At 36.6% G+C, this 22,870-nt stretch overlaps 1 protein-coding gene across 2 annotated transcripts in view; it reads left to right on the top strand.

Moving 5' to 3' along the window:
• Caper (RNA-binding protein 39-like protein Caper) overlaps positions 1-22,870 on the top strand; it is a 43,715-nt gene that overhangs the window by 2,012 nt on the left and 18,833 nt on the right. Inside the window, exon 2 of one of the 2 annotated variants that reach the window (XM_071659452.1) lies at positions 6,519-6,580. The exons of the other annotated variant lie outside the window; for it this stretch is intronic. Within the exon in view, the coding sequence (XP_071515553.1) occupies positions 6,541-6,580 (40 nt within the window). The 5' untranslated portion in view covers positions 6,519-6,540. The remainder of the gene's footprint in view (positions 1-6,518; positions 6,581-22,870) is intronic. 2 annotated transcript variants of the gene reach the window in all.

Genomic DNA, 22,870 nt, shown 5'->3' with positions numbered 1-22,870 from the left:
TGCTCACAGTCAACCCAGCTGTTCATCCTTCCATAGAGGTTGTTTGATGAAATGGGTACCTCTGGCTTAGGCTAGGGTACACACGCATACACAGCGTAAATGAGATGGCATTCCCTTGCCTGTGAAATCACAGCTCACAGGGTAATTGAAAGGTGGAATTTGTTACCAAGTGATGTTGTGTATGCCAAAAGCATTCGTAATATAAAGAAAGATATGATAATGTGATTAAAGATGGAACATAAGCTTTGCTCAATCCTGTAGAAGTATAGCTTTACATTTAACATGCTTGTATGCCTTTTAAGTGAAAATTCCTTGACAAAACCATTAAAAACCATTGTATTCCATGATATATACCTATGAAAGTAAATATTCTGATAATGACAAACTTTGGCTACATACCAAATCTGCAAATGTTAGTACACACCTTGTAAACAGTGTTTGCTTCTTTTAGGATACCAATTATGATTCATTTTTTTTGTTTTTTGTCAGTAATTGTGGGAGATGAATCATTTTTTTTCCTTTCGTTATGAAATATACATGTGCATCATTGGGATACAGAACTAAATTTATGATAGTAGTGGTTGTGATAGATGTATAACATTATTTTGTTTTCTACCCATCTTAAATATATGACTGAAAATGTCCTTGAAACACCTTTCTTTGCTGATATTATCAAAGACCAAAAATATGGGTACGTATTAAGTTTCAAAGAAGCAAACGAAGTGTTGAAGTTTTTGATTTCTCGTGTAAAATACCCCGTACTATTTTTCTTTGATAATGAAATAAAGAGGATGTTTAGATTTATAATTCATCTATTAGTAATTAACAAATTAAAGAGGGTATATAAGGGATATTCAACATATATATGATGATGGCTGAGGAAAATTTGTATTGTTCCCCTATAGTGGGAATGTCATAGCATATAAAATACAATCATGTTTTCCAATTCTTCAGATTGGTACATGGCACCTTTATTTACAGTGTAGCTAGTTTATCCATTCAATATGTTGTTTTCAGATGTGTTAGTATTTCAGTATGTGTGAAAACCTTGTTCTTCACAAGATAATATATTGCAACTGGAATGTGATTTTGATTGTTTTTTGTGCTATTTTTCTCAGTGAAAGTTACTCATGGGATTGACAGATAATTATTGTTTCTTTAATAGCAATAGTACTGTCTTTTAAAGGTTAGGTAAAGTTCCAGTTGTGCTTGACACTTAAAATTCAGTTCGGTTAGGTTGTGTGTCAGAAGGCTTGACGTGTTGAATGAGTGCAAGTGTTGAGGAATTCATATTGGATATGAATAAGGAACACCTTGTCTCAGTCCTGTGCTCTTCTCCATGAGTTGTGATAGAGCTCATATATTGAAGATTTTTAATTTAGATCCACATTACAATTGCTAAAATGAGTAAGAAGCACTGAACATCATCTAGTTGTGCCATCTACATGAAAAATCATAGAAAAATTGTCAAAGTGAAACTGCTTTTATTAGTGTAATCTAGATACTTGTTTTAATTACAAATGAAGTTCACCCAATGTTATAATTGCAGTTGAAATTCACCCATGGATTTGGCTGATTACGTAGCACTCATGTCAATAAATGCACTGGTATTTTAAGTTCTAGTGAAGTTCTTATGAGCAACATTCATTTACCCCTGCATATTTGTAGAGCCATGTTATTGAATGGTTGTTGCTTAAAACTATATTATGATCTGGCAAAATTGTACGAGAAGCTCCCAGCATTCATTAGTTTTGCCTTTAACATTGGAAAAAAAAAGTAATAGAGAAACTGTCCAGACAAAACTGGGTATGTTGATTCGATGTGGTAGTGCTTTAGTTTCCCAGTTGATTACAATCGCAAATATATAAATATAGCACACAACACCGAATGTGAGAAAATGCGTGCAGGAGTATTCCTCAATGATATTTCACTTTGTAATATTTTCTATGGTAAAGTTGGATTAGTTTAGTCTTGTGTAGAGTAATGTTTTAGGAATGCACGTAATACTTTGATCACCGAGAACTTGTATAGATCAGAATAGCCCTCCCCAGTGACAGTTAGGTAAGGTTTTTATATGTTGTGTTGCATTTTAAAAGTGTTTCGTTTACTTTTATGGTTACTGACTATCCCATATGAGCATAGCCCCTCCTTACTCTCAATTAGGTAAGATTTTCATAGGGTCTATTGCTTTGTAAGTGTCTCCCTTACCTTTACAGTCCCCTATATCTTCCCAGATAAGCGTAGCTTTCCCTACTATCTGTTTTGGTGGGGTTTTCTTTGGGGGAGGGGACAAATTTCTGGTTAGGAATGTAACTCATTATAAGCTTCAGTGGCTCATATCATGACATTTTACTATAGTGACAGGTTTTGAGGAATGTAATGCTGTCATTGAGGACCCATGGTATAACCTACTGAAGGATTATACTTCGTACTTGAATGAAAATTATTCAAGTAAGGTGTATTTCTTAAGTTAAAGCTCTGATGTCTCAGATAAATACTTTATTCTAAATGATATACATACCTGTTATAGGAACTATTGAAGTGACTTGTATGGTTATTTAGGGAATCCTTTATTCTGTTGCAGTGTTAGTCAGAAGTTTGGTTACGATCCCCAGTTGGGCTGCATGGGGTTTCAAATTCTGCTTGCTGAGCTAACAGAATATACTTGCTCAATTGTAAGACCTGACCCAGAATGAACATGTGCAGAATGGAAATTGGAATGGCCTGTGGAACTTGCTTATGGATAGGGAGCTCTAGATTTGGTAGTTTACCACTGTAGTAATTATTGTTAAGCAAAAATTAATCCCTCATTCCTCTGTTAACACTTGTTTTGATATTAGAGGGTTGCAGTGAACAAAGATCAAGACGAGGGTTATCAGGCAAATCTTGCTGAGAAGCACTAGTCTTCCACATATAACCCTCTGAATATAACTTGATTATATGTTATGTATGGGGCGAGTTTTATACTAAAATAAATTCTTAAGTTTTTGATGATAAGTGTAAGGATATGATTATTTCAGTGATAGTACTTCTTTAAAAGAATTTAGTGGCTGAGCTTTAAGAGAATTTATTGGCTGAGAAGGATTGAGTAATTATTATAATGACTAATGTGGAGGAGTCAAATTGGAACTGCTATTAATGTTATAATCATATGCTCTTTACTGTTGAAAATTTTTATCAAGTTGAGAAAATTGAGTGAATATCAGTGGTTATTATAAAAGGGTTCCCGTAAATCTTTATAAAAAGTCTTGTTATATTTTTAAGGCCTCAGAAAGATCTTAAATACTTTAAGATTGCTGTTTTCATGTCGTAAAAGGTTTTAAATTTGTCCTGAAAGTACCCAAGCATTTTCATGGTTTTGAAGCTCAAATTTATTTGTGAGTAGCTTCATTTGACTTTTATGCATGGTTATGTTTCTTTATGTCAAGAAATTGCACCTGCCACCTTGTGCACTGTGTAGGCATTAATGATATAATGATTTAGTATGGTAGTTAAGTATACTTCTTTTGAACTGGAATAGTTTTGTGTAGCAGAGATGAACATGTGAAAAGTATATTTTATGGACAGTCCAGGTAGAAGCTGGAAATTTATAGATGATCCAGAAAGAACGGGCAGATAATTTTGGTAGTTTGCATCTGGTGATTGTTGGCAGCTTTGGACTCTACAGACTACATAAATGCAATTGAGTGGCTTAAAAGTGAGGGTAATAGAAAAGCTGTTATGGGCCCTACGTGACCTTTTCCATGGTTTGTCAGCCAGTAGGGAACTTCACAGTGCTTGCAGTGTACTTGGGGTCAAATGGATCACAGCTTCGTTGGCTGTACATACACCCATCACAGCCACCTGTCACAGAAAAGGTGGACTCGTCACTCAACAAGGCACTTCTGAACTTAGCCATATTCCAATCTTGCAAAATTAGCTCTTTCCTTCTGGTGCATGTGGGTTACAAGCAGTTTGGGATGCAGCCTGCAGCTCTGGTACATACGTTCATTGTGTTAGTGTACTGCCTTTACCAGCACATCACAGAATAGTCTAGTTTTGAATTTTTTTGTACTCAAGCATGGATCTACATCCACTTGTTGTTTAAGAACATTCACAGTTCTTGGAGAGGTTTTCCTGTTCCCAGATCATTTCATATAGGTCAGTGTATTGGTGTCACTGCTATTATTAAATTGCTTCACCCATCATTGTACTGATCTCAGGCTCACACTGATGATATTGAAAATTTCCTTAAGTGGCTTATTTCCAATATGCAGTGCAACTATAGATGCTGTCATGTCAGTTTGTGAGTATTTCCAACCATAATAGGTGGTAAAATTACAAAAAGGGGGCGAACAATTGAAATCCAGTGCATAAGTGGGGAGTACTCCTATAACAGCTAAACAGCTACTGAGGTGGGATCATTTGGTATATCAGCACATCACGTACTTCCCATTGCTCACTAGAGGGTGCCAACTTCACTCACTGTGGACACCAACACTAGGTGGGGTAAAGTGATTTGCATCAGTATAATTGCCATTGGCCTGCTCTTGCATACTTTATCGGTCGGTACTATATGTACATACTTTGTCTTTTTCCTGGCTTTTTCTTGCTGATGCGGGAGACAGCAATTAAGTATAATGAAATAATGAATATATAATATTTACATTTATGATACTTGATCACCGTTTCCTGTGTCAGCGAGGTAGCGCCAGGAAACAGACTAAGAACAACCCTTCCCCTCATACATATATATATACATAAACGCCATACATGTACATATACATGCACATACATAAATATACGTTACATGATAGTTTTAAGCTTTTAGTTAAAAACTGCGATTAGACTTTTTTCTTATGTGGTGCAAACTTTCAAGAACAATTGATATTATATATTCTAATTATGCCAGACTGTTAGATAGAGGCCATTTATAATAAGCAGATCAATTCTTTGTTAGAGAAAGGTGATATTCTTGTATGTAAAGAATATCTGTCATTTTATATAATGAACTCTTGGACAGTTGGTGGTATAAGCCAGTTGCAGAAGAAATTGAGTGTATGGCAGTGGTTTACGTGATGGTTGAATGGATTTGCAAATGTGTAAGTACAAGTAGTTTGATGTGGATATATAATGGAATGATTATCTCTTGATTGTTGTAGAAGTCCTTGTTACATATTCTTTATAGAATTGAAAAATTGCTAGTGAAAGTATGGGCTAGGACATAAAAAGATTAGTTGGTGTTGAAGTATCAGAAATTATGAAAACAATCTGATTTTACTTGTATATGTCTGGTTTCCTTGGTTAGATCTGTTAGAATTTGGGACGACAACTTCAAAAGTTCAGTGTGCTAACTGAAAAATGTGTAGGTTAGGTACAGAGAATACTTGTTTTATAATTTGTGGGAGGTTATAATTTTGTAATCATTGTTTATGTAACTATGGTGTTTAGTTTTAATGTTTTTTAATGACCTTTACATGCATTGTTTAGTCCATATGTACTACTGTCATCTGCTAAAAGTTATCAGCCTTCATCATCATAGCATGTTTTTGAAAATAGTGTATTACACTGATCATCAGTAGGTTATGGTCCTGTGTAAGTGATTGAAGTGTGACTGAATCTTGACATGAAATTAAAGGACAGAACTATAAGAATTGTAGATGTTATCCAGTTTAGAGAAAAAGCCATTGGGTCAAACGATGGGTTCATGGTGCCAGAATTTGCTGTAAATGCAATGTGTGATATAAATAGGATAATGTTAGAGGTGGGGGATGATTGAAGTAAATTATTAAGTTATAAATTTAAAGTTTCTAATTGTGGATTTGAGAGATTCCCTTGATATAAGCCTCTCAAAGAAGGGTGATTGATTACGTCTGATTTATGATAAAAAGAATTAATCATTGGCTTTTATGTTTGAATTGACGGTCAAAAGGGGAATGTTTTGGGAACTTGTTTTTCATCAATTTGTCTGTGATATTTATAGATTATTTGTTGAAAGTACCTTAGAACTACCTGATGAATTTACAGCCATATACCAATCACCCTGGATATGATTAGAAAAAGTTCAGTTGTATGTTATCTGTTTTGTACTTATCAAAAGTTTGATGATTATTTGATGCTGAGTGATGTTCATATGTATATCTAGGTTGTAACAGTTCACTGTTGAATGGCCAAGTGTGACAGAAATATTTACATATAGAGAAGAGAGGAATTTTGTTCATGTATGTTGCACTTTCTCAAAAAAAAAAAAAGTAAAGATGATGGGGTAACCAGTTTTTATATACAACAAATAAAAAGTGGGTAACATTTGTACATAAGTTATTGTTTGTCCGTGTTTAGGATTTACATTGTGTGTATGGAATTAATCGTGAATATAAGTTTTGTATAAAGTTAAGCAAAACTAACATGAGATATTAGGAAATTTAGGACTTAAATTTTTTTATAAAAGAAAAAGTTGTGTGATTCAGGCCTTCTAATTATTGTTTTCAATGGATGAAATTATGAATGTGGGATGTTTAACTTCAATATTTCATCCACAGGAGGTCACCAGTATAAGTTCAAATGACACTGCAAGTCAGCAGCCAGTTCCAAAGCTTTTCCAGTGAGTGATTAATGATTTGAACCCATTATCTGATGCATTATTTTTAGAAGTTGAATTGTCAGGTATTGAATTGTAAGAAAATGCATCCTACAAGTTTTTGCATTAAAACTTGTTTCTTTGAATTATTTGATTAAGGTGATTGTCGTTGGAATTTTTTTTTAGGTTATTGTACATTAGAATTGAAGTACTATGTAAGGTAGTTCCTACATATAGGGTAAAGGTGTCATAAACAGGAGGCTAACATGAAGAATGTTGAATGGATAAATGCAGTCATTTTGAAGATCATAGTGAATGCTGTTTCATTGAATGACTATTTCCTTGACTTCCAAAGTTTCCTTTATGAACAGAGCACTTGTGAATGGATTCAGAATTTATGAATATCTGTACAAATAAAAGGTGAAAGTTGTAGGTGTATCAGCTTAAGCAAAGTTTGGATCAACATGCTGCCATGGTTTCCAGAAAATTAAAACATTATTTCGTAGGTTTCATTAGTGGCTGTCACCTACCTCATTTCGATAGCTGACCAGATGATGCCATGGCTGTACTTTTGATATATTAATTTAATTCAATGTGAAATGCAAAAAGTCGTTTGTGGAGGCCATGGGATAAAGGAAGTGTACAGGCATTCTATGGTGAATATATTAGAGGTTATTATAAGGGTTTTGATGGCTGTACTTGAAGTTGCTGTGTTTAGTGAACTTTGGTTTCCCACAGACTTCCTCTTCGCATTTAAGAGGGTGTGGCATAAGTCTTTGCTTTCCAGTTTTCACTTTTTTGGATTTTTTATATTTCTGTTTTCTAATACATAGCCTCCTCTTGATTGTTTTGTGGTCAAGTGTTCCTTTTGTTGCTAATAGTGTATGGTAGCACTGTAAGGAAGGTTGATCATTGTAGGAGAGGCAACTGTGCTGAAGAAACTCTGTGCTGTGGTTATCTTTACTGATGGATCTCCCAACTTGTACTGAAGAGAAACTAGAAAACTTCATTAGTGTACCAATAAATCAGTTCCAACTGAGAATTGTTACCATTGATATTTTTGAACACTCAAATAGAATTCTAGAATTGTATTGATTATGATAAACTAATTACACAATGTTTTGGATAGGTGTCATTGTATTGTCCTATTATGTACCCCATGGTTTAATCCCTTGGATATGGGTGATCCTTACATATATACAAATGGTTACATTTGTCGAAAACTTAGCAAGGTAGCACTGGGAACTGGCAAAGATCAGGCCTGTTTTTTCACATCAACTCTGTAGCTGTGATGTATTTGCACCTAAATCAGATTCCCCAGGACACAGCCAGTCCTCACAGACTTTTCATGGCTTCCCCTGACTACTTTATATGCCCAAGTACAGCTCATTGACCGCACGTTGCATCATGTGTACTATATCATTGAAGTTCACCCTGTTGTGTTCTCACCTTGTACCACCTTCCATGTTTTAGCCCCCTAGGGCTCAAAATTTTTTTTCACCCAATCCTTCCATGTCCTCTTCGGTCTTCCACTTCTTGTTCCCTCTGTCCTACAAACACACCTTATATGTTAACCTCTCCTTATTTTCAAACTATTTCAGTAAACCCACTTCAACTCTGTCAACTATGCTCTTATTATAATTATTTCACCTTTTTTGTACCCTATCATTTCTTAATAACCACATATCATCCTCAAACATTTTATATCCAAAACTTTCACCTGTTTCCATACTTTGTCATTTTGAGGCCACCTCTCACATTCAGAAATAACACTGTTGGTAGTATTTTGCTGACAAACATACCTGCCTTCAACCATTTCAATGTGCATAATTGGGGGATTGGACCATGCCTGGCCTTGAGCCTTTTGGAACCTTTCAGTTTTCAAATATAAGTAAAATATGTAGTATTTATCTTATTTTTTATGAAAAGATTATATAAAGTACATTATAGATAATGGTTTGTTTCAAAGCAAAATATTTCTGTATTTACCAGAAAGTTAGACTGGCTGGCTGGTGTTGGTTTTTTCCCAGAGGCTTAGTGAAAATGTGTTTTATTGGTTATTCAACATGGGTAAGATCATCAGTTTCATGAACAATACTTACTGATGCATCTATGTGAATGGGAGAGTGTAGTGATATAATTGGCTCTTTTTCTGGTGGCAACTAAGTGAAGTGTTTCTGGTGACTGAAGAATATCATGAATGGTTGGTTGCTTGAGTGTGAAGTTTCTATGCTTGTACTGGGTTGTGGACTGGATGTTTGTTTTGATGCAGACTAAAAAGAAGTTTGAAGGTTGGTTTGCTGCTATTCTCTGTGACTTATATTATACCCTGTAGCACTTTAGCAGGTCATGGGTGCCTTGGCCAAAGCAGGAGCTGTGGGCAATTTTAGCTTTCTTCATCATAACAAAGTTCAGGCCTTCAAAATGTCACAGGGTGTGACCCAAATTTGTGGATTAAGTTTTTTATAGTTGTTGGAGAGCTGCTGCCTCCTTGGTTTTTCTACTGCTGTTGCTATAGTTGTGTAAGATCTTTATGTTTAGTGATATCCATGTGACTCCAATAGATCCTTTACTTTACCATCATCAACTTCATTTGAGCCAGAATTCCTTACTAGTGACACAGTCTCTAGTCATGCATCAGGCACTTTTGAAAAACCATGAAAATAGTGCACACACTCAGGTCACATTCTGTCACACACTGTTCATGGTAGTAAGTGCAACCTCTTCCCTTTTGATATTTTCTACTGCATTCCTAATGTAGTTTTCTAGGTTTCCCTGATGATAAGCTTTTTTTTTTTTTGGCGTTAGTTTCATAAATCAGCAACTTTGTTTGCCACAGGTAGTAATTCTATGCTGCAATCATGCTGTGATCGTAGGTTTGAGTCAGGGATGTACTGTTAGGTGGAAGGAACATAGTCTTAATGTTGTCTCACTAGTCAGACATTGTGGGACAATGTGCAGATCAGCAAGAAGTAGAGCCTTGTATGTAAGGTTGCTCCTTATGCAGCTATTCTTGATGAAGGTTGACAGTTAATGACATAACCCTTGAAGACTGTCCATCATGAGGCATTGGAGCTAGACCACTAAACAACAGGCAACTGCTCAGCAAGCACCCTTTTAGTGCTTGGACGACTTATTGTGATAAATTTAAAGTGGCTACAACTTGGGGTCATCCTTACCAGAGCCACCTAAAATCAAAGTTAGTCTGTCTTTATCTGCCTTGAACATTCGGGCTGTCTTTTCTTCTTGTGCAGTATAGGTACAGGAGGGGACTTTTTTTCAAAGCAGCCCTGTTTTGTCAATGTTGAACACCTGCAATGGAGTGTAGTTTTCCATCATAATATTCATCATCTCATCCAGGAACTTTTCTGCTGAATTGTATCTTATAGCTGCTTCACCTGTTGTTCATAAAGTATGCAGATTGGCATGCTTTGAAGCATTTGAACTAGACATGATTTGCTGTGAGTATCTTTGAACCAGCACAAGAACTCCTTCTTGAACAGTCATATTGACATTTGATCCTGAGTTTGCATGTTGATTCAGAGAGAGAGAGAGAGAGAGCAAATGTTCTATGTCCTCCCTGATGGGTTCTCTGCTCTACACCAGTGTAGTTTTACCAGGAGATTCTCTGCTCCACACCAGTGTAATTATACCAGGAGATTCTTGCTCCACACCAATATAGTTATACCAGAAGATTCTTTGCTCCACACCAGTGTAATTATACCAGGAGATTTTCTGCTTCACACCAGTGTAGTTATACCAGGAGATGTAACTTCTGTTGCTTTCTTGAGAACATATACTGTACATACAGTTTACCAAGTAATTCATAATATTTCAGTGATTTCAAGAAATCTCTGGCCACTTGTGTCTTTTGATAATGTCCAGCTTCACTTCCATTTATACATTATATGTGATGGTTAGAAAGTGGATGCGAGTGACTAAGGCCAATCTTTCTTGTGTATGTCCAGCTTCACATCCTAAGGCCAATCTTTCTTGTGTATGTCCAGCTTCACTTCCTAAGGCCAATCTTTCTTGTGTATGTCCAGCTTCACTTCCATTTATACATTGTATATGATAGCTAGAAAGTGGATGTGATTGACTGAGCCAGTCTTTGAGTGTTCCTTCCTTCCTGTACCACTTCCTAACAGAAGGAACATAGCAAAGAGCCAAATGAGGAATTTTACATCTGAGGCACATTCATATGTGCATATATATGTATATGTGTGTGTGTGTGTGTATTTTTATTTATATACCTTAACTTACTGTCCCATGAGTCCCTTCTATCCTTATGAGGCTCGTGTAGCACGTGGAAAGCTGGCTGCATAAGGCTCCTGTAGCACTCGGAAAGCTGGCCATGCGAGGCTTCTGTAGCACTTGGAAAGTTTGTCACATCCACCATTTTGGACCACAGGTCATAAAGTGTAATGTATGTGTTTGTATCTGCAGAATGGTATAAGGATAACTGGTGGTATGAGAGAATGTTTTGAAATGAATGTAGGAATGATTCAAGGTTGATTGGTGTCACTATGGTTGGTTAATGTTTGTACAGATTAATTACTCCATGAGGTAAGCATAAAGGTGGCTTTGGTAATATTCAGTCATGGAGAATTAGAATGGAAATTGGTACAGTTACTATATGCAGATGATGTATTCTTAGATAAATTAGAGGAATAGTTGGGTTGTGTTGACATGGTATGTTCTTGGAAAGTCCTGATTGGGATTTCAAATGAAAAGCAAGATATCAGTTTTTGTTAGGAATGAAAGGTCGCACAAAAATGTTTATGCATGACTAATGTTTCACATGATTAGGAGCTGTTAGTTATAGGTGAGCTTATATATTTGGGCACAAAGTTTAGTGGGAAAGCTAGATTAAGAGTCATCTTGTAAGGGAAAGAAAATGTGCACTGAAAGCTCAGGTGAATAGGAAAATTTATGTATAGTGAATGCAAGTGTAATGAAGGAGTACCTTAGTTGAAGAAGAGTCCTTCATTAATGATGATAATCTTCTCGTACTTTGTCTAGTCACCGGAAGGTCACACCAAAACACCAGGTGGAGGGATGATTGGTGTAGGGTAAGGGCAGGTGAATCAGGGGTGGGGAAAAGCAGGTGAACATTGGTGAGTGACAGGAGAAGGGGTTATGTGAAGTGTTGAGGAAAGGTTTGAAAGTTTATTTACAATTGGCAACACAACAGGAGGTGCTTTGTTGAACATATCATTGTTTTGCTCTCTCGTATGTACATTTTGTGAAATTGCAATCATAGAACACTCTCCTAACTCAACTGGATTCTCAGACAACTGTGTAATTGCTGATTCTGAACACTTTCTTGCAGTTGGTTCTTTGACAGTTGCTTAGGATTTTTGTAGCCCACAGATGGTCGTTCTGGTCATGATGAATTATACTTGCATAATTTCTATTGTTTTATCACCTATGATATCTTTTTTCACATTCTCATTCACTCTGTTAAGACCTAAGGTGTCTTTTATATGTACATATTGCTGCAGCCTTGAGATGGGGTAATATACATGCTGGCAGTTATCTTCATCTATATGAAGACAGTAATGCCTTTGAGTATATTATCCGTTGTAATTGCTCAGTGAAATGTATATGAGAGATGTAACTGGACTTAAATATGAGTGTATGTAGACGAATTTATGTGCTGAACAAACAACGGGAGTGTGTGTATAATTCACTTTGACTGCCATGACCTTCTCATGGGCTGGAAAATTTATCAAAGAACTAAATAGAGTCAGGAAAAAAATGTTCAGGAGTATTAATTTTATAAAGTGTAGATAGAACAAAAACGTGGTATGTTTAGCACCATGTTATAAATTTATTGCCGAGTGTAGATAAAATTTTGAATCTGCCCTCTGCTGCACATTACCCCCTGCTTGTGCCACTCATTTCCATTCCCCTCACCTGTAACCTCACCTGCTCCAAGAAAGCATCAGTCATCCAATGACTTCAAAAAGCTTATTTGGGCAAAATTTTGTTCTTTTTTAGTAAAGGACTGTAACTTAACTAAGGTGTTTCAAACGTGAATTGAGGTTTTCCCCACTAGATGAATCAGTTTAATGTGTGAAGTTTCTGTTGTCATTGATAGGATCTTTTAATTGTAGGTACTTCATAGTACAATGTTGCTCTTTACAAAACAGGTTTATAGCATTTTGTAACCTAAAGGTAGGTTTAGATACTTTGTTTTTCAAAGAATTATTCAAGTACCAAAATAGAAGAATATCAAATTCACAGCTCTTGATATTCATGTTGAATTGGTAAATGATGTACCTTAATGATGATTATAAGGATTAAGCAACATTGCTACTTTACATTGATTTTTTTTTTACTAGTAAGATACCTTTGTTGTACAGTTTTAAGCATGAGTGTCAGAGCAAGTGTGGTTTATAACATGAATACTATTGTATGTCTTTTGTGAGATTTAAGGTAACTGCATGAAAAGTATGTGATTGATATATATGTGCCAAGCATTACAACCTTTTATTTTTAAAGCTGTGGAAGTCTACCTTCTCATATCTTTCCCAGTAATGGCTGTATGACCTGCTCCTTTCAAAGGGAAGTTCTCTACTTTCTCAAAAACTTATTAACTACCTTTTTTGCTCTTAAACTTCACCCTTTTTATAATGTTTAATTCAAAGCCTGTCCCTGGAAAGGACTTGTGTTCGTGTCTGGAGCCTTTGATTGAAAAAACAAAGTATGGAACATTTGTCGATGACTTTGAGATGAATCAGTTGTGCACTCCCAGATTTGCATTATATTTCTTGGTTAAAATACTTTTTATGGTACGGTGCGTCCACACTGAGATAGATTTGTTTTAAAACTAACTTATGTGTACTTTAAGAATACCTTATTTTGAAGCATGTTTAGCATCAAGTTCATAGACCATGAGAGGTGCAGAATGAGCATGCTTTTGAATCATGCTTACAGGGTTACAAGTGTGACAACTTTTGTATTGTGCTTCTGAAACTTTTTTGATCAGTTGCAGATATGGAGTGGTCACAAGAGGATGTGTATCAACTAACTGAACTGTTTCGTGAACATGATTGTGTGGAACATTACCTTGAAGGAGTACCATGAAAGACAGAAAAAATGGTGCACTTCAGAAAATTGCTGAAATATTTGCTAGTATGGTTTCAGAATTGAGAGAGCTATATGCCCTGAGAGTGCAGTTCAGCAGGCACCATATGAACACACACATCAAGAGTGGATGCACGAACAGAGGTCTACAAAGTCAAACGATCCCCCAACAGACATCCTTATACTTGATAATTGTGTGAACAGTAGATTATGAAGCAAAGTAGCAAAAAAGAAAAACTGTCTTTTGTCATTGCTTTTGGAAATGGTTCATGGTTAAGCCTCGGTGTGGACATGCCATCCCTAAACCTTTTTGCTTATTGTAATGATAAAAGGCAGACATAAAACTCCATGCTACCTCATATTGGTTTCATTTTCCATGCCTCTCTTGTTTACACTGATATCTTTTTTGGAGGTATTTCCACCTTCATGATTCGTATAGTCATTGGATTTCTGACCTAGATTTTTATGGCAAAATTTTTGAATGTATTGGTTGGGTATTACCATTGAAAATTTCCTTTCTCAAGTTATTGGAGTAACCTAACAAAAAAAAGAGAAAAAAACTGTATGTGACTGTATTTCCCCAAAGAAATCCACTGTCACCTTTTTTATTCTGAATAGACGTGAATCCATAAAGTAGGCTTCCATAATTCTTAATGGTCATCTTCTTTCACTTGAGAAAACTGCAGCCATACTGATTATCATATACACCACAAACATCAGAGCACTTACCATCACCAATCTTGAATTAAGAAGAAAATCCCTCAGCGTTTTCTGCAAACAGTTTATTAACTCATTCCTAAAGTACCAGTCACCTTCCAGGACATTACCCCATGTGAAGCCAACATAGCAAAACTGTAAACCACACAAAACAAGGCCCTTAAATTGATCATAGGTTGCCTAGCAATCATAAACTCTCAGTGCCTGTGCAAGGAGACAAAGATACTACCAATACTCACTTCAGTATGGTTGATGCCCAGATCTTTGCTGTAGAACATGACTCCCCTCCCACACAAATGCCAACCCTATCTAGAAACAACAAAATTACCCATAGGTCACAATCAAGCAGCATATACTCACAAAGCCTCTCTTTTCCACAACGTAACACACATGCAGGAATGACTTTATTGGCACCAAGCATTTGCCCTCCCAACCCTGTCTTAATTTCTACCCTACCAAACACATCCACCTGAAATTGCACTACACAGGCATGTGCGAATGACACTTTTCACCTGTGCTCTGGACACCACTTATCTTTTCATTATTACAAACACTGATTCAATCTATCACAGGACCTGTCATATCCAAGATGACACTTATATTCTGGAGAAACTGAACACTAACTCCTTAATTGTCCTTAATTGTCCTGTACTTATGTCGCGGTGACAAACGCATCACCACTACCCCTCTTGACCTGTGGGCTCACTTGATGGACATGGGCACTGCAAGAGCTCCATTGAAGGGGTGTCTGGGGCTAGAAAATAAGTACGTACTTACTATATTTTACCTGAGAAACTTAGGACAAAGTGAAGGATGGAGTGAAAGGTGCTTTGGGTGATTGGGACCTAAGCATACAGGAGGATACGAGGCATGCATGGGATAGAAAAAAAAATGGATTGATGTAAAATACAGGGGGCCGTGTAATCTCATTTGGCTGATTTGGGGCATATGAAATGTTCAGGGGAAACCATGAACAGGTCTTTGGGGCTTGGTTGTGATATGGAGCCATGATTTTGGTGATTTATGCATGACAGCAAGTTTGGGTAGAGCAATTCTTCATATTTTAGTGTGATATGTATATGTGCGTTATTGAAGTGAGAATTTGAATGGAGGGAATATTGAGAAAGTGGGCTTATTTAAGATACCTTAGAGTGAACATATCAGTGGATGGAACCATGGGAGCTGAAGTAAGGGTAAGTTGGCTGAGGTATTGAGGAATGCGTAGAAAGTGAGGTTATTTTGTGTGAGGCAAAGGTTAGTATGTTTGATAGACTAATGGTACTGAGGGTGTTTGATGGATGCAAGGACACCATGCATCCAAAAATCATTTTGAAAATTGTGGGAGGAGATGGATGCCATGGAAATGAATTGCTTGATATCAGACTCTGTGGTTTGGGGAGTGTTGACCAAGAGAGAAACAGTAGGGTAAGAGATGGACATGATTGGGAGAATATATATGAAAGAACTGAAGAGAGTGTGCTGAATTGGTTTTGACAAACAGAGGATGAGCCTGGAAAGATTATGAGAGTATTCTTGTCAGAAATGGAGGTAACAAGAAGAGGAGACTGAGAATGAGATGGCAGGATGGTGTGAAGATGCTTCGAGTCAATGGGGCCTGAACACAGAGGATGGTGTAAGGTCTCCATGGTATAGAGCGAATTGGAACAACAAGGTATTAAGGGGACAGCATGTTTTTGGTGGCTGAACCATGGCATATGAAACTTTAGAAAAACTGCAGAGGTCTGGGCTTGGTTGCAAATTGAATCTCTGGCTTCAGCACATTTTACATAATAGCTAAAGAGTGGATGTTAGCCAATGAGGCTGCTTTTAGTTTGTTTCTGGCATTGCAGTGCTAACACAGGAAGTGGTAAGCAAGTATGAGATTTATGAATATATCTGTAGCAAGAAGAAAGATGAAACAAAGATTTGAGTGCTTTCGTGGTGTGTCACATCTTCAGTGACAGAAAGATAATGGACGCATGGTTTTATATGTACACACACACACGACGTGAAATGCAGTACCTCATTAGATGGGAGTCAGTGGGAAGGTTAAGTAAGAAGTGCGATTACCAGAGACAAGGTTCAGGTCATCAAAGTCATGGCTATGGTTACCTGATCAATCCTGACCTGATGGGCATTTTATTGGCCCATGGAATTGTCATGATCCTGTCTCAATTGATACAAGTCCTTTCATGTGCTTGCTTATTTCAAGGTATCTTGATTATTCTGGTACAATAGTGAACTTCTCTGCTTTACAGTAGGGTAGTAATGCAGCACATTTGTTAACTTTGTATTTTTTTATAGCATCCATGCTTACTCACTATTGAAGTTGCATATGTAATTACAGGTACAGTATGGAGAGAAGTTTAAGGGCAACATAAATTTAACCCAGGAATATGTTTGTTTGTTTTTTAATGGTCATGTGCTGTATTTAGATATGAAGATGTCAAGTTTGATGAAAATTTCAGGTCCGATAAGCAAAACTAGAGTATTTCCTGTATAGGTCAGGAAAGTACTACATGGGTAAGATGATTATCTTTAGGCTTCAATGAAGTACTGTATGACAAAGTTTTTTGGGTTTTTTAACGTTTTTCATGAACTGAATGTAGCTATTAGAGCGACAAGTACACTTGCAGACCAGTTATTCCAGTTTTAGATGAAATATGATAACTAGGTAAAGGCAAGCAAACAGTTGCATAGAGTGCTATGAAGAACCTAGTAGCAATTGTTGAAATCAAAAGTAATTAGGAAAAAGGAGTAAAAACCAGATTCAAAATGTGAAAAATAAAGAAAATTGAAATTATCAGCACACCACTGTCAGTAAAGGAAGTAGCCCAAACATATTAAAATGTTGTACAGGAGAACAAATAATCGGAGACCTAATGGTCCATGAAGAGGTTAACTGTTGCTCTTTGGAGAATAGGTCTTAAAGAATTGACCATATTTTTGAACTTATGGATGGTAATGAAACATTTATACTCTGCAATGAGTCCACAAGCTCTAAACAGGTGCAGGCAAGTAAGGTACTAAAACTAATATGGTGAAGTATGGCAAAGCATCAGGAGTGGAAGGGATTGCAATTAAGTTTCTCAAGAAGATGGGTGAGTGTTGTTGCTTGATTAGTTTGATTATTCAACATTTGTGCAGCCTAAGGTTAGGTGCTTGAGTTCTGGCAGAATGGATGTATAATGCCCATGTGCAAAAGCAAGGGGAACAGATTAAATGTTCGATTTGCAGTTGTATAAGTCTGCCGTGTATACCTGGCAAGATATAAGTAGGAGTGGTGATTGAAGAGGTAAGGAGGAGCAGTGTGGCTGCAGGGGAGGTAGAGGATATGTATATAAGATGTTTGCACAACAGAATTTATGTGGGAAGTACGTGGAGAATGAGCATGAACTGTGTGGCATTTATGCACCTAGAAAAAGCAAATAGTATGGATGACAGGGGTATCCTTGTGGAAGGTGTTTTGAATATATGGGTTATATGGAAAGTGTGCAGCGTGTAGTGAGAAATTTTTACCAAGAGTGCAAGGGAGAAGGGTGAGTGGTTCCAGATGAAGGTGGGTTTGGTCTTCATTAAGGATTTTCAGTGAATGTGTTGGTTGTTTTATCTGTTTATGGACAGGGAAGTCAGTGCATGTTCTTAAACCAAAGGATAGGTCTATAGTATGCTGGGGGTAGAGGGTGCACAGGTGAAACTTTTTTTTTTTTTGTTGTTGTTGTTGATGACGTCTCTGATGACAGATTCCAAAGAGAAACTTATATCTGGTGACTGAGTTTTGGGTGTATGTGAAAGGAGAATTTTGAAAGCAAGTGTAGTCAAAATGAAGGTAATGAGGTGTAGTGGAGGTGTGAGACATACTGGTTTGAGTGTCAGGGAGAGATTAGTGTCTGTTTAGGCAAAGATGATTATGCTTGAAGGGGGAGTAGTTCCAGTAGTGTTATATGGGTGTCATTCTTGGTTTTTAACTCCAAAGAGTGGGAGAGAGTAAACAGACATACTATAGATGAAATGCTGTATGACAATATGTGGCATGAGGTTGGTTGATGGGGGTAAGGCAGTGCATCTCGACTTTTTTTTTTCATGCACATTTTCAAGTTTGCTCAATCATCGTGGCGTACCAAATTATATTTTGCTTGTACCCTTTGCCCATGAGTTTTTACCTGTCATCCACTGGAAGGAAGGAAATGAAAATCTTTTGTGCTCGTATGATAAGTATTGTAAAAACAAATGTAGTACCTTTATAATCACGTGTATGTTACTGATTTACAAAATAGGAATACACCTGCTAGTTCTTCATTTTTCTAATCAGAAATGCACTGTGGCATTCCAAAAACATTGTTGCCAGACAACAGTTGCAAAGCACTGGTGTAAGGAATGAGAGGGTACTTAACTAATAAGGTACAAAGCCAAAAAAATTTAGGTGGGCCTAGAGCAAAAAAACTGTGTAACTGTACAGACACTTAAGCTTATTGCACCATGCACTCGTGACTTAAACTATTGATTTGTTGACTATCATATTCTTTTCTCCACCACTCCTAGTGGATAGCTGATATGATGAGAGCTTTTCCCAGTGCCATCAGTACAACATATGTAACTAATTTGCTTGGGGCATACTGAGTGCACATGCCAAGATTTTAATTTCCCCATCATATGATATAGGTAACTGGCACTTATGGATTCTTTCCTATCGCTAATTGAAATTGCTTTGAACAAATTTCTACAGCAAACCTTCCAGTTTAAATAAGGACAAGTATGGGTAGAGTACTGACATATTGGGCACACAACCCCATCAAATAATCTGGATAACTGACACTTCAATATTTTTTTCCGTTACTGATTGTAGTAGCTAGTGGCATAAGACATTTTAAGAGACCAAGAAAGTTTGCTTGTGAATTTAGGTAAGGGTGGAAGGACATAACTTTTGCAAGTATAGAGTCCCGTAAATCTTTCGAATATGGCTGTTTCCTGAGTTTTAAGACAGCTGACCAGGAAATGCTGATATTGTTCAGATATATGGATAGTATGAGCAAAGAAGGACTACTCAGGAGCAATTCCTTCTTCAGTCTCTTTGTACATGACCTTCAACAACCTCATGCAAACCTAAATATAAAGGTAATTTCTTATGTAGATAACCTCACTCGCATCAGAACACCCTGACACCATAGTAGCAACTTAAAACATGAAGCACTACTTTATGCATTTAGAACTGAACACCAACCATTCTTGGCATTACATTCAATGCACACATATCATTCACTTTCCACACCAACAACAACACAAAAGCAACACACAAATTAAATGCCCTCAAAACACTAACTGACACCAGATTTGAACAAGAAAAATAATCTTATCAGTATTGTAGACAAACAAATAATCCACTCTCCTTTAAAGTATGCCTCATCTGCATGGTTTTCCACCCTGTTTACAATAGATTTAACAAAATAGTGCTCTCAGAACTATTTCAAACACTCTAATACCTTTGCTGTGAAACAAAGTCCCTTCAAATAAAGTCCAACCTAAAAATGCTCGGCACTCAGTTCTGTGCAACAGCACTTGACCATTCCCACCCAAACTACTTTATAGCTAACCATCAACCCCTAAGTAGAAATTAAAAGTTTGGCATCAACACTTTTGTAGCTACTACTCAAAGATCCCCATATTCCAATAAATATAACACTGACAAAATACATACACCCAGAAATAACCTGACAAGCACTAAACTGCCACCCTTGAATTTCCGTCAAGGCCAAGACATGAGAGAAATTTCTTCGTGCTCCCATATTTGTACTCAGGATTTGTGGACCAGCCCTGTTATCAATGAAGAAGCTAAACACAAAAAATTATGTAATTAGAATCATTGTTTAGTCATTTAGATATGAAAAAAGTTTAGATATGATCATTAAAAAACAATTACTTGTGGAAAAGCAATAGAACATGAATACATTACAAATATTAAGAAATACGAAAAATCAAGGCAAAGAATATGGTGCTCCCCTAAATAATGCAGCTGTATTCAACTGAATCAACAAGTCATTGTTCCAGCTAGGCTTGCTTTGGAGAATATGTAAGTGCCTAGGATGTTGCACTTTATTTTCTTAATCAGGTATTTTAAGATTATCCAGATCAGGCTTTGAAAGCCACAACATACCTTTATGATCAAACTTACCATGATGCTGTTCAACCCAACAGAGCAGAGAACACTTTGTCAATCCAATATACAGTACATGATAAGATGCACAGTGAAATTGATAAACCCCTGAGAACTGAGTAGAGATGCTAGTGTTAGATGGTCAGTCAAGTCAATATTTACGTCCAAGTAAGGATTACATTTATATTACAAAGAGTATGGCTTTTGTTTTATCAACTGTATACCAACATGAAGGGAACTACAAACATAAGTTTAGAGAAGTACATATTTTGATGGAAGACTTGTAAATCTTATACCCCTCTCATGCTTCTAAATTTTTTGGTTATTTGAATAGTGAATTGTATACTTAAGTTTTTGGATGTATATAATAAAAAGCATGCAGATGATTTTGAAACATCAGTTTACAAGAAGACTAATATCATCAGACTAGACATGAGTTTCTTTAGTTTTGTATATGTTCGTATGGGTGTACTGTATACATAATGAGTATAACTTAATAAAATCTCTTTAAATATAATAGTTTCAAATGTAAAAAAAAGTCCTTAAGATTTACGAGCCTACCATTATAGTAAGTACTCTACTTAAACTCAAGAAGCATAAATTTTTGCTTTTATGATACAAGTACTGTTTTAGCTGAAAGAAGAGCTATGGTCTTTGAAATGTAAATTTTTTCCTTATATGGAAGTACTTATTATTTAAACTAACCGCCTAGCAATAGGATCACCATTCAGATTTAAAAAGAGGGTGCCTTTTGTTTGTCAGTCTTCAGTGGTTTGTTTATATCATTGTCCATCATGTTATGCATTCTATATTGGATCTGTAAAGCAGTCTCTGCCCCGTAAGGTTGAACTGCATTGTAGCAAGTCTCATCGTGGAGTTTTGTGGTTTTTAAAGTCACTATAAGGACTTGTATAGAAAATTTTGTTTTTACTTTTTTAAATGAATTTAAGATAATCAGCTGAGAGAATAATGTGCAACATCTAAGATTCCTTGAGTCCTTGCATGTCATTCAAAACTAAGCCCAGCCTTAATGAACTCTTATCTGTGTATTGCATTATCTAGGCTTACCACTAAGGTCAGAAATCAGCCCTAGGACTCCTTAGACCATAACAACAAAAAGTTTACCTACATAGACATGGCATTAAAATAAGTTGCAGACTGAACACACTCCCGCTTGGACACCTGCACCATTGTCATACCTGATACCCATCTGGAATGTCAGTGAGCTTAGCAGCCATATTTAGGGAATGACTGCCATAGATTACACGTGCACTGCTAATGCCCAGATATGTCTGGGACTATGTTACTCCATGAGTCCATGGGGTTTCTCTGTCAGGAAGAGCACACACGCACCATAGACAAGCAGGGATTCTTTTTTTTTTTTTTTTTTTCTAGGGTTTGGGAGGATCTGCAGCTCATGAAGCTTATTATGTTCAAGTAATGGTGTGTGTGTTGAAGGGGTAGAATATTAAGGTATATGTAGTGCCAAGTTTTGTTAGGGCTTGGGAGTGGTGGAAGCTTCCCAGGTTAAAATCAACTGCTAGGAGAAATACCAGCTTCATTGATTAATTTTTTTTTTCTAAATAAAGAGACCCAATTTTTGAGAGTGGTTGGCTAATATTTGGAAGTGAAGTGTAGGTAAGTTACCATATAAAAGTACCAGTTATACTTAACTAAAGGGAGTAAAGGTTTAGTGTAACCAGAAACTAACACTCGTATTCAGTTAAAGATCTAAATTCCCATGATTGAGGCTACATATGCTAGTAAGCTTCATTTCTGTTGCCAGTTTAAGGCCTCTAACAATGCCTGGTTCATGAAAGACTGATGGTGACTCAAATAAAGGCATATACCTAGACCCGTCAGTCATAACAAGGTTTGTTAGGAAGTGAAAGAAGAACCATCAGAGATCATATGTTTGATGTCATGGGAAGTTGTTAAGAATCAAGACCAGAAGGTAACACAACTAGAGCCTGAGGTAAACAAATTGAGGAATCATTTCCAGAATCATAAAGGTGACATGAGGTGAAAGAGGAACTAAAGGATTTGAGAAATATTGTCACTGAGTATGACAAATTGAGGAATCATTTCCAGAATCATAAAGGTGACATGAGATGAAAGAGGAACTAAGGGATTTGAGAAATATTGTCACCGAGTATGAAAAAATCTTATATTGGTGGAGAGGATTCAGGAGGTACATTGTGATTCGAAAGAAGATGAATTCGTTAAAAAGTAAATATGGTCTGATAGGTCTTTTCTAGATGTTTCTGAAGATGTCCAGTTAGAGAAAAGGATTGAATTGCATATAGAACCCACTGACTGTGGTGGGCAGGAAGGTGCGAAAGGAGCAATATTGG

Source organism: Panulirus ornatus, chromosome 68 (genome assembly GCF_036320965.1).
Source record: "Panulirus ornatus isolate Po-2019 chromosome 68, ASM3632096v1, whole genome shotgun sequence".
NCBI classification, from domain to species: domain Eukaryota; kingdom Metazoa; phylum Arthropoda; class Malacostraca; order Decapoda; family Palinuridae; genus Panulirus; species Panulirus ornatus.
The sequence above is the reverse complement of the archived record's forward strand: the minus strand, read 5'-3'. Positions and strand labels throughout refer to the sequence as shown.